At 50.7% G+C, this 12,281-nt stretch overlaps 1 protein-coding gene across 6 annotated transcripts in view; it reads left to right on the top strand.

Moving 5' to 3' along the window:
• Window positions 1–12,281, top strand: part of GAB3 (GRB2 associated binding protein 3) — a 69,236-nt gene that overhangs the window by 41,485 nt on the left and 15,470 nt on the right. For 3 of the 6 annotated variants that reach the window (XM_056359563.1, XM_056359559.1, XM_056359560.1), the window contains exons 2-3: window positions 5,050–5,353; window positions 12,188–12,259. In XM_056359563.1, coding sequence (XP_056215538.1) covers window positions 5,050–5,353; window positions 12,188–12,259 — 376 coding nt within the window. The remainder of the gene's footprint in view (window positions 1–5,049; window positions 5,354–12,187; window positions 12,260–12,281) is intronic. The other 3 variants (XM_056359565.1, XM_056359562.1, XM_056359561.1) reach the window with 2 other exon arrangements.

Below are 12,281 nucleotides of genomic sequence, written 5' to 3' on the forward strand. Positions count from 1 at the left end.
CCACAGCTCCACCGCCCTGGCCCTGCTGGCTCCTCAGCTGCCCCCACCAGCCTCAAGCTGCTGCAGGGGCTCGAAGATGCTCTCTAGCCTGACACCGGCACCCTGCAGCAAACGCAGGAACTGGTCCTCTGGGCAAAGGCTCGCAGTGGTAGCGACTGTGCCGTACAAACCACGAGGAGGAAGGTATTGCAGCAGTACAAGGGTGCAGGGTGAGCATGCACACAGTGCCACCCGGGACTGGAGGGAGCGGGGAGCAGAGCTCCTTGCTCTACCACAGGGTACTGGCACAGCGCATCCTTCCCCAGCAAGGGGTCTGTGAGCTGTGGGGACCCCCATCCAGCCCCGGGCAGGCGCCCAGCACCTTTCATCGTGGTGCTGGCATAGGTGCAGCTTCTGGGTTGGGTGAGGGATGGGGAAGGGGAGGAAGGCACATGCTGTACCATACAGCGTCCTGGTCTGTGGGCGAAGGTCACACTGCAAAGACAGAAAACCGGGGATGGTGGGAAGAACCAGAAGAGGGGAAGGAAGAGGCAGCCTTGTGACTGGTAAATGGAAAACGAAAACTACCTAGAGCATATCACTATGTAAAACCCCACCATGCCCTGCCATGGGGCTGGGGTGGGCACTGGAGAGGGGCTGCTGTGCGGCGTGCCTGCCTGCCTCGCAGGGCAGGGCTGGGGGGTGCCAGGCACCCTCTGTGCCCCTGGCCCAGGGCTGAGGAGCCCTGGCCCCAGCTCCAGCAGAGTGGACTGCATAGTACTTGAGCTGCCGGGGTCCCTGTGAGCTACAAGCTGCTGCTGACATCTTGTCTGGCCAAGGCCTGCCACAGCTGGGCTCCCAGCGACTCCAGCGTACTGCGTCCCCTTCCTCTGGGGAGAAGAGACACATAGCTCGTTGCAGGCAAATGGCAGGAAAATGAAGAGAGGATATTTGACTCTGGGAGATAAAAGCCTCATGCTGAAAGGTGTGCCAAAACCCCCTGCTTTGCCTACACTGTAGAGCAGGGTGAGTCCTTTTTATTGGTGATGGCAAACCTGCCTTCGTCGGTTTGCAGGCAAGCTGCAAGTGTCTCAGAAGCTTAGCACATCGTACACTCAGCATTGTAGGATAAGCAAAAATGGTTTGGAGCACATTTTGTGAGTAAAGGCACGCATTGATGAAAGTTTCAGAATGGAAATGAGCCACTGGGGGGAGACAGTGATGGGACTGGATGTGTCAGATGGGAGCAGAGGTGCAAAAGATTGTCTTCAACCCCACTCGCCGGTAGCTATGTTGGTAGCCAATGCCACTTCCCAGAGAGTGGAGGGGAAAAAAAGCCCAGAGAGCTGAGGTGCAACTGCACTCTGTGTATGTGTGTGTGTCGATGCTGTTTGATGGTACAACAAAGCTGATGTTAAGAGCAAGCACCCAGGGGTGAGCTGGTCCCATTCCCCTCCCACCCTCCTACCCCCTTCCTGGTGCTTGGCCCAGGCAAGGCTGGGTGCTGGGGTGCCTGGCTTGCAGCACTCTCCATTTCCCAGCGTGGGATGAGGTGGTTTCTGCTGGGTTTGCTCCCATGAGAGAACTCCCTTTGGTGGCAGGCAAGGAGCAGCCCTGGCACAGGGCAGTGGGCAAGCTTGTTGGGTGGTGCTGGCGAACTGCCCATCACCCTCGGCCACTGCCACCCTGCCGTGGCACCTGCACTGATTTCAAGAGGGGTTGAGTGCTTAAGCATCTTTAAAGACCTGCGCCTGCAAGTGCTGATTCACCCACGCTGCTGACTCAGGCTGTGCCTATATAAAGGCTGTCATCCCTCGGCGCCTCTGCCTGCCCTCAGCTCCAGGTCCAACAGCCAGCCGGTGGCACAGGCAGGGTATTTGCTCTGGTTCCTGTAGCTCACAGTGAGATACCACCATCGGTTTCAGAGCACATTAATGTTTGGGGCAATGTACAGCAGCAGCCAAGGGCTGTTAGCTTGTCCAAGCCTATGGTATCACCAAAGGGCAGTTCTTCGGTTCCTCTCCACCTCCCACCTTCTTGTGTGTTTCCTACAGCTCATGTGTTACCCTCACTTGAAAAAAACTACTCACTTTTCAGCCGTACAGGGAGCTGGCTGGCTGCATGGGCCCCGCTGCCAGCCTGGGGAAGGGAAGGCGAGGGTGGCCATGTGGGAGATGGAGAGGGCATGCCCCCTATTCCCCAGGGCAGTGCAGATCTGGGCAGCTATCTGGCATTATTTCCCCTCAGCTCCGTTGTCACGGCTGCCCAGCTATGACAGCCAGTGTTTTCTCACACAGCCTCAGCCCTGCTCTCCTCTCCCATCATAGGGCGCACTGACTGGGCACCTCTCCATCTCTTGCACCACCAGCCAGACAATAAGCCTGATCAAATTGTGTAGCTGCAGGTACAAAACCAAACCCAGCGGAGCCACAGCCACTCACACCATGCCAGAGCCAGCCCTCGCCTCCAAACGGAGGGACCGCGAGCCTTTCCACGAAGCACAGCTGCAGCTTGCTCCTTCCTCTCACCAGCTGCCCGGGTTGCACTGAAACTACAGACCCATTTAGACTCGTGAAAATTAAAATGCTAAGGAAATGAGGGCAGCTACTGGACCGTCCTACCTAACAGTGTTGGACTGGCCACTGGCAGGTAGCCCGGAGCTAGCCCCAGCCCTGGGGCTGAGCTCCCACCTCCCCATAGCTAGTGGGTGCCAGCTAGGCAGGGTGTCCCCAGCTGCTCCCCCATCCCCTCCCGTCTCCTCCCATCCCTCCTCAGCTTGCTCATCTGCAGGTGATTTCCATCTGATTTCCATCCAGTTTCCATCAGAAGGAGACAGGTGTATTCAAGCTGCAGGGCTGGCAGTCTTGGGGAAGGAGTAAGAAGTGGTTTTGCAGTTTGGGGGGGGAGATGGGAGATTTAATGCCCAAGCAGCCTGTGTCTCTGGGAGGCAGAGGAACACGTCTTGTTTAGCTTACACTTCCTGAAGCATTTCCTTTTTGTTGTTTAGGGGTGTGAGGGGACCTTTCTGTTCTGATGCATCTGCAGGGTGTGCATTAATCCAGTATGGCACTTGGGTTGCAGGTGGTGGAGATGTGGACTCTTTCCGGGACTATACATGCCAGATACCTGCTGGGCTGTATTCTGCTGCTGGAGCTTGCTAGTTAGGAAGGTGTTTTCTCCATTAAATATTTTTTCTTTGTTCCTGTTTCCTTTGGTGGGGGTGGGATGGGGTTTTTTTTCCAGGCTGCCACAAAATTAGACTTGTCTTAAATACCTCAGTAACCTATTATCTCTAGCTATTTTCAACTGAGACCAAATCGCTTTTGAGCCGCAACAAGTCATGAGGGCAAGAGTTAATTTTCTTTGTGCAATACACTTTGCATCTCACCTCTGCTCCCTGTTTATTCCTGATGTGACCACTCCTCCCTGCAAACCTCTCCTTTACATAGGCTGGTGGATGCTTGTTCAGCCTTGCAAGAGCTCCCTCTGTGATAGCTCATTCTCCAGTCCCTGTGTGTTGTTTTTGAAGGATCTTTTGCTTTCAAAATAGATTAAGGTACTGCCAAACTGAACAGACTTACTTCTAGATAAGTCTTTGGAAGAGTATTGACAGGCTGTGAAAAGCTTGCTGCACTGCAAGGAAGACTTTTTTCAGTAAAAAAAAAGAAAAAGCCTTTTCTTGACAAATGATTGTTGCTATTTTTTGTTGATCATTTTAACTATCACCATGCCAATGGGAGCTCAGTGTCAGCAAAATCTGTAGTACCTGTATTGATCCTAAGCTGTAGCCAGTAAGGACTCTTGCATCTTAGTGAAAACATCCTGAACTCAAGTTATTTTGCCTTAAGGCCGAATGGTTGGCTGTCGTCAAACCAACAGACAGGTCCACTCTTTGCAAAATTACCTGAGTTTTGACTAGAACACAAGCTATCACCCAGATTGACATCCTTGTGACAAGTAAGTTTGCAAAGAGCATTTGAATAAGGCTCAAGTAGGGAGGTTGTGGTTCAGATGTTTCTTTAACGAGATTTTAACTCTTACAAAGGCAACTAAAGCAGCCAGTGGCTGCAGGGTTATTGCAGGCACCTGGGCAGCTCCTGCACCTTGGTGGGCTGCCAGCTGAGCGGGGGCAGCTGCAGCTTTGGCTTCAGCTGCTCCCTGGCAGCCACCTGGACCTTGATGGCTTAGGCATGACTTTATCCAACAGTTTTTGTGGAGTTACATAAAGGGGAAGGTCCTAATGTCTTATTTCTTGTGGAACAGAGCTTGGGGTGGATTTCTTCTAGCCCTCAGAGCAGGCACATTTGTGATAGCTGTAATCAACACAGAGGCACTTGTGTTGTAGGTGAACAAAAACAGCTGCTGGAAAAGAGAAAATACGTTATTTTGCTCCTAGAAACTTGCATATAGCTTTTTAAAGTGTAGTCCTATGAGGACTTCATTTAAGCCTGTATGGGACCCATACCTTCAGTCAAGAGGGTCTAAAGACATCAGTGCTTACCAGGTTTGATTAGGGATGACTTCACTTGAAGCAGTACCTGTCTAAACAGGTGCCCTTCTGTAAGCTTTGTAAGTTTTCTGTTTAATTTTTTAGCACTACAATTCCCTTAAGTCCCCAGAGTAACTCCCCTTTGTTCTGGGCTTGAGGGAAGCTGCACAGGTCATCTGAAGCCCTTGGCTTTGCTGGGCAAAAGATATTTGTTGCCAGATATTAGCTTATGTACTGCAACACAGGGTGCAGTCCTAGATGTTTTCATTTCGCAAGGAAAAATGTGTTATAATCTCCCAGCAGATGAGGCGGTGCAGTATCAGATTGTTTGGGTCACAGCATGCTGGGAGGCTGAGGGGGAGAGGAGGGGAGAGGGCTTGCTCTTCTCAACCTCAAAAGGGACAACCCTCTGCCTTTTTTCCTATTGCAAATGCAAGCTGATAGCAAGCACTTCAAATCAAAGTCACGATTTGGCTGGCTTACCAAAACAACTGTAAAACCGAAAAGAAAATAAGTGTGTGTGGACTGATTGATGTACGATGTGGTTGGTGCTAAAAGGGCCCTGTCTGTGCCATTTGCAGGCATGGCGGAAGCGCTGGTTCGTGCTGCGCAGAGGCCGCATGAGCGGGAACCCAGATGTGCTGGAGTACTACAGGAACAACCACTCCAAAAAGCCCATTCGGATCATCGACCTCAACGAGTGCGAAGTGCTGAAGCACTCGGGACCCAACTTCATCAAGAAGGAATTTCAGAACAACTTTGTCTTCATTGTGAGAACCACCTACCGCACCTTCTACCTGGTAGCCAAAACCGAGGAGGAGATGCAGATCTGGGTGCACAACATCAGCCAGATCTGTAACTTTGGACATCTAGAAGATGGTACAGGTAGGATCATGCTCATGCTTGTCTTGGGGGTTGGGAGAATGACCAGTGTCTGGGCTCCTCCACCGCAGCAGCCAGGGTGAGAGGAAGCAGGGACCTTGCTGGCTGCTTGGGCTGAGCGGGTGGTGTGGCACTTTGTTTCCTTTAGCTCCACACAGCACTGGGATGCTGCTAAACCCTGATTTGAAAGTTGTCAGGGATCTCGCTGCTGGGTAGGAATGTTTGCTGGCTGCTTGGTCTCACTTTGATGAAACAATTCCTGTTAGAACAAACAGCATGTCCTTAACAAGACAAGGTACTGTTTATGTGAAAAGCTGACTGAGTGTTATCTTCTGGGGCCATTTTTTTCAGTGCATGTCCCCTATTTATTTAGTTTGGCTTAATGTAAGACACCTGTTCCAGGGAAGTGTCATGCAAAACTCACATTTTCTCAGGCTTTGCTGGATGTGGAATGTGCACAGGCTTGGGTGTATATACATCTACATAAATCACTGGCAAAACTGGGCTGTCTTAGTCCATTAATGAGAAGAAAAATAAAAAAAAGGCAGAGGATAGGGAAGTGTTAGAAGCGTGTGTCTAGACTTAAGAGATGGTCCTGCCAGTGAAACATAAGGTCAGCCTGTTTTGCAAGGACCTACACTTGTATATATTCAGTAGGGTGAATTTCTTGGAAAGCTTCCAAGAATTAACCACTCCAAGATGGATGTAGCCAGTAATTAAAGTCGGGACCTGTATCATCATTAACTTACCTTTCAAATGAGACAATCAGGCTCAGATAACAGCAATCTGTCTTTCCCTTGACATTTCCAAGGGGCAGATACAGCAGCAATTTGAGACCTTTGTTGGAAGTGAGTCAGAACAAAGTCCTTCTCTGTGATAAAAGGCAGTGCAAGATCAGAAAAAGGGTGGTGATGGAGGGACCTGATGCCAAGCGCAGTAATGTGTTTGGGGGTATCACAGTATGGCCAGGCAGATTACCCTGCCATGGTTCCTGTGCTGCTGCGCTCAGGCTGCTACTGGTGTCTGCAACCACCACGTAGTCATACTGGTACCTTGTAACTTGAAACAAAAGGCTACAGTGAGATGTTTTATTTTGATCTCTCCTGGTTCCTCGTCTTCTTTAATCTTCCCTTCTGTAGTTTATTTTGAGGGGAAATGGGAGTGGAAAGAGCACTGCAGTGGTCCTGTTACAAATGTGATGTCTGCTTTTTTTCTGCATTTACTTAAGAAACCACCAGGAAAACATGCTGACATATTTTTATGTGCCAGTACAAACTGCCCATGAATGCAACTTGTGAACTAGAACTGGCAGCTTTGGGGGATCGGGGTCAATAACCCTTTGGCACTTGAATGTGATTAGGGATGTTCAGTAACCCTCTTCCTACCCATCTCCCCTTGTTGACACTGAGATGTTGCTCTAGCGTTGCTCCTGGTGCAGTGTTATTTTAGGTATAATTTTACCAATTACTCTGAAATGAAGGTAACTCTTTCCATGCAAAACAGAAACGAGGAAATTTATTTTTTGTTCTCTCAGGTGTGTATACAGACTTCTCCTAGCACTGTGTTGAGGATGTGCGTAGGGAGATGTGATCAGTGGCAGAGGAGCCAAGGCAGCAACTGTCCCAGGATAGGTGCATTGATACTGGGAAATATCTGTTCTGTTACACTGGTAACACAGTGTTGCTTGTGAGACTTACACATGGGCAGCATTCAGAGTGTTACACAGTGGTGTTTCTCTCCCAGCAAAGATTGCTGGTGCAGACACTGACGGATGAGAAGTGACAGCTCTTGCTGCAGCAGTTGGGAAAGCTGACATCCCAGCTTTCCACTCCGTTCAAGGCGGATATTGTCCCTCAAGAAGTTCAGCAGTGCAGAGCATTTGCCTTGGTTCCGATAAAGTCTGGCACCTGAACGTAGCGCCCTCATCACAGATGGCGTGAGCTAAGCTTCCAGACATGCACTTACTGTATCTCTAATGGCTAATAGCTCAGAAGATCTTCTATTTATCCCGCAGTTTGTGGCAGTGAGGTCAGCTCTGGGATGTATTCTTGTCAGGCTGCAGGGCATGTTCAGTTCCTCTGATTTAAATCTGCACAGTTCCACAGGTTGCACATCACGCTTCAAACAGTTGCTAATTGCTTCAGCTTTTTGGAAGCACCTAAATCCCCCAAGAGCCTGTAGGTTTAAACAAATTACCCTTAAAAATTAACATAAGAAGAGGAAAGCTCTGTTAAATGCCACATGCTTTTTTAACTTAAATGTTACAGTGTTAAAAAAATAATAGTCCCTGAAATGAATCATCAAAGGAAAGACACATCAATTGCAGGAAATTTTAATAAGCTGTTCTGTGTATTAAAATTAATCTCAAAGCCAATATTATATTGTGAAATCACTCACTCTTAATCCTTGCATCTCTGAAAATTTGCTGTGACTTTGAGGCCAAAACCAAATCTGCTGCTTTCTCCACTGAATGCCCAGAAAGTGCAGCCACAGGCTTACGCAGTGACTCAGCTTTAAATACCGTCCCATCGTTCCCAGTTAGTCCCTTCCAGTGGCAAAGAAGCTGTGTGAACAGCCAGGTCCTGGTCATCAGAGGCCTCCAGTCTGACACATCAGCAGCCAGGTGCAGAGCGAAGTGAGCAAACCGTGGCTGGCCCTGCGAGGACAGCTTTTAAGTCAACAAGAGAGGGGATGGCTGAGAGACGGAGGCGACATGCAAGCTCCAGGCAGATGTCAGGAAGCACCTGGCAGGGTGGCTGTCGGGAAGGGATGCCAGCAGCAATCAGCATGCTGCAGCGCTCACTGCCACAAGGAACTGTGCCGCCGCCTGCGCTGAAAATGATGGGGGAGCTGGCACCTTCAGGGGAGTCAGCTGGAGGAGAGAGGAAGAGGCCTCCCTCCCTGTTTTCCGACCATTTCTATGTAAAATCTTGTTTCTACCTCTTCCCAATAGAGCGGTCGTTCCCCAACTGCATGGGACCCGTGGCCACACAGGGAATCAAGAGGACGCCTCAGCCAAGTGGCTGGGCAGGGGCAGGATGAAATGAGGTGGCTGTGGGACATCATGGGCACACTTTAGCCCATATGCAAGCTGAAACCATGATTGTCACAATGCAATATAGCAGCTTTTCATTGGAGAAACTGCTGTGAAAGTTGTTTAGCCTTTTTCATTAGGAAACCTTACTTTAAAGATTGTAGCTGTGCATTGAATATTCCCTTGGCAGGGAGCTCCTCAGCCCAAGAGGGACCTTTTGTCTTGGGTGACGTCTTCACTTCTTCCATAGCCTCTGGGTACTGTTCCACATCCTGGTTGAACACCTTGCTCCTCCTGGGTGCAGCCCTTACCTGAAGGTCCCTGCTGATCTCCCTCTCTTCCCTGTTGCTCTACTCTCTCCCACAGCGCTCAGGGCCACAGTGGAGCCTGATGTCCCTGGGAGGCCCCCTCACTGGTGCCTTCCCTGCACAGTGCATGGATCAGGATGTTGGCAGGGGCACCCTAAGTGGCAGTTACCCTTGGGTTCTTCTTGGCTGCTGGCAGTTGGATTAGAGCATTTCTGTTCCTCCACCTCTCCTCACCTCTGGTGTTCACACCCATCCTTGCCCATTGCTGGGACCTTCTTCCTTTCTGCCTGCACCTCTGATAGTTTCTTTGCCTCCTTAAATGTCTCTCTGTTGTTGTGGGCTTTCTTCTTTTGCCAGTGTGCACAGACTGTGCCATGGCATGGGGGTAGTTCGATTCCCCAGCACTTTGCTGCAGCCACACTGGGGAGCATCTCCCCCAGCCAGGGCAGTGTGCTGGGAGCAAAGGGGAGCTGGGATCACCGCACTGAGGGGTTACCTGGAGTGTCTGTGCTCTCCTTGCAGAGGCACTTTCTCCCGAGCATCTTCATTTCATTTCCCCCTCTGTTCCCATACAAAGTGGGGCAGGCAGCATCCCAGCAGCTTGCTCATGGCAGCACCTGGCCCTTGCACAGGAGTTCAGGGGAGGTGTGACAGTTCCTCCCAGCCCATGCTGGAGGCCAGGTGCTGGGGCTACTCCCTCCCCACTCCCCTCTCAGCGGGAGGAAATCCCTTCTCACTGCACAGCCTCAAGGCTGCTCTTTAATGCCAGGCTCTGGCCCCTGGCCAGGAGGGGTGTGTGGCATTTTTGCCTTCTTAGTATGGCCATGCAGCCTGGTCAGGGGTTGCTGTGAGCAGGACCCCCCTATTCTACTGTGTTCCCGCAGTGCTGTTGTACTGTAACAATTTTTGGGGAGTGGGCTGGGGTCTAGCAAGAGGGAGAAGCCTTCTGTTTCTCCAAGCAATGGCCCTGCATTGATGGGGAAAGTCACGGCGGCCACAGTGACTTTCCCCATCAATGCAGGGCAGAGATTTTTTGGGGGGTTAGTACTCGCCAAAGCAGTTACTTTGGCAGCCGAAGCTTCCCTCTGTCTCTCTGGCAAAGGGGGGGGCAGGCACCAAACCTATTCTCTGCCTTCTCACTGTTGAAAGTGGCCATGCATAATTTATTGTACCCAGCTGCTGTCATGGTACAGCTGTAATGCACACTGATTCAGTTACCAGCAGAGCTGGCAGGGACAGGGACAGTCTGCATGTCCCTGAGCCCCTGAAGGTTAGAAAAGGGCAGGTCTGCACTGTTCCTATACCTCCCTCCTGCTAACAACAGTTGCCATGTGGTCTGCAGCTCGCAGCCTTTCCTGATGGGATAATCCATGGCTAAACCCTGTGAGTACCAGATGGAGTTCAGGCCTGTTCGTTCTCTGTGTTAATAATCCAGAATGTCATTAATTTCTTGTCTTATGCACTGTGGCAGTTTGTAGTTGTGTTTTTGTTGTTGTTGTTTTTTTAAAAAAATAATTTGGTCAGATGGTGACATGAACATGCTTTTCTGAGATCCCTATTGAGTTGGCCCAGTACATATTTGATCATCTTCAGCTTCCAAGACAGCTCTCAGGGTCCCTGCTCTGAAAGCAGAGTTACCGTCTGAGCCAGCACAATGAACGAGAGAGAAGTGATTTTTCAGATGGGAAGAAAGCAGCCTTAAAGCTCTGCTTTGCAAATGTGAAACCCTGTAAAAGCCATTCCTTCCAGATGTTCACTGCTGAAATCCTGCTGCTCTAAGTACCTGCTCAAAATGAAACGAATGCTTTGCTTAAGCTTGAATTTAAGTATGTGCTGAAGTGCTTTGCTGACCTGGAGCCCACCACTGCACCAGACCCTCAAAGCTAATGGGAGGAAGCAGTGGTGGGTCAGTACTGGTAGATGGGAAGGAAAGAGGCAGCTCCCTCCCCAGTTATAAAGGGATGAGGTGTGGGGTAGTGCAGGGAGAGAAGATCAGTTCTGCTGACTGAGATCAGAAGCCCACTGCGACTGATGGGGAAGTCTGGATCTCTACGGGATTTTGTTTGTGTTTAGTGACGTTGCTAACCACCCAAGTCTTGGCAGCCCTCACCATCCTTCCTGACCTGCTTGCACATATACCTAGCACCCCCCAGGGCTGAGCAGTGACTACAACAACCCAGCACAGTGCCAAGGCTTGTTGCTGCGTTGAGCTGAGGACTAGGTATGACCTGTCAGAAGATCTCAGGACCTCACCACGCAGTGCAGGATCTGGCCTACAGCACGCGCACAGATGGTCAGGGGCTGGTTCCCAGCATTTCCAGCAAATTCTGGATATCAGCATTCAAGAAATCTGCCTTCTTGCTCCATTTTGAAGGTGTGTTTATGCTTGGTCTGGTTTTACCAGCAGTAGCTGCTTTCTTGTGTTTGTTTTTGCTGTGGGTTTTTTTCTTTTGAAGAAGGGGTTTGCAGTTTTGAATCAGGCTGTGTTTGCACTTTGGCCAGAGAGATGGGTATCCCACTGCTGAGCCTCACAGGTGTCAGGGACAGCTGGGGCACCCAGCGAGCAGCCTGGTCCTTGTACAGCCCCGGTAAGGGAGCTGCCACACAGCAACCTGAAACTTCATTAGAAAAATCATATTCTCTCATTGATGGCATATGCTCCTGGTGCCACTGTTAGAGCTTGCTGCCAGCAGATGCCTTTGGGGAGCTGCTCTGCAAAGACATCCTTCCCACCCCACAGCTGCCCATGGGGATAGGTCTGACTTGGGCTGAGGACTCTATTTTTGAGTTGAAATGCCCCGAAAGCTGAGCCAGAGGCGGTGCTTAGCCTTAAGTGTGGCTAAGCCATCGCTCATCCATCCCTCCTGCCCTGCATCCCCAGCTCTCTAGCAGGGATGGAGCCTGGGAGGGCAACAGAACCAGACTTGCCTCTGCTGCTGGGCACGGGATCAGATGGGCGTGAGTGCCACGCTGGCAGGGAAGGGTGGCCGTGGTGGCTGGAGGTGGACCTGGAGTCAAGCAGGTGGCTAACTCTGTGCAGTCTGGGCCAGCCCTGCTGCCTGCAGCCCAGACCTGCTCCTCACCCCACCACCACCCTTGTCTGCGCTGGGGAGTATTGGGAAGGAGGGAGCAGGGAAGGGGGCACTGAGTACAGGCTCCACTGTGCCTTTTGGCCTCCAGAAAAGTAGTATCCCTTTTCTCAGCAGAGCCAACAAGTCTCCAGCTGGGCGATAACAGCTACACCACAGCTCTCATGGTGCCCAGCCTAGAGAGGCATAAGGAGTTTGCAGATAAATTCAGAGGTGCAACAAATCCAGCTGCTCCATGAGCTGCAAAGCTCTGGTTTGTCCACTGACATCTAGAAAGTGGGGAGAAATCAATCCCTTTCCTTGTTGCCATTAATTTGAAGTGTTAGAGATTAATAATTAATTATTTACGTTAGATCCTAAACAATACTTGATAAAACAGACCGCTCTGCCTCGGTACTTTCCTCAGCAGAGGCTGTCTTCATCACTGTCTGCAGGAGAGATGCTGCAGCCCTGCAGGAGCGGGGAACCCCAAAGCAAGGTGGGTCTGCACCTCCTGCAGC

Source organism: Falco biarmicus, chromosome 14 (genome assembly GCF_023638135.1).
Source record: "Falco biarmicus isolate bFalBia1 chromosome 14, bFalBia1.pri, whole genome shotgun sequence".
In the NCBI taxonomy this organism is placed as follows: domain Eukaryota; kingdom Metazoa; phylum Chordata; class Aves; order Falconiformes; family Falconidae; genus Falco; species Falco biarmicus.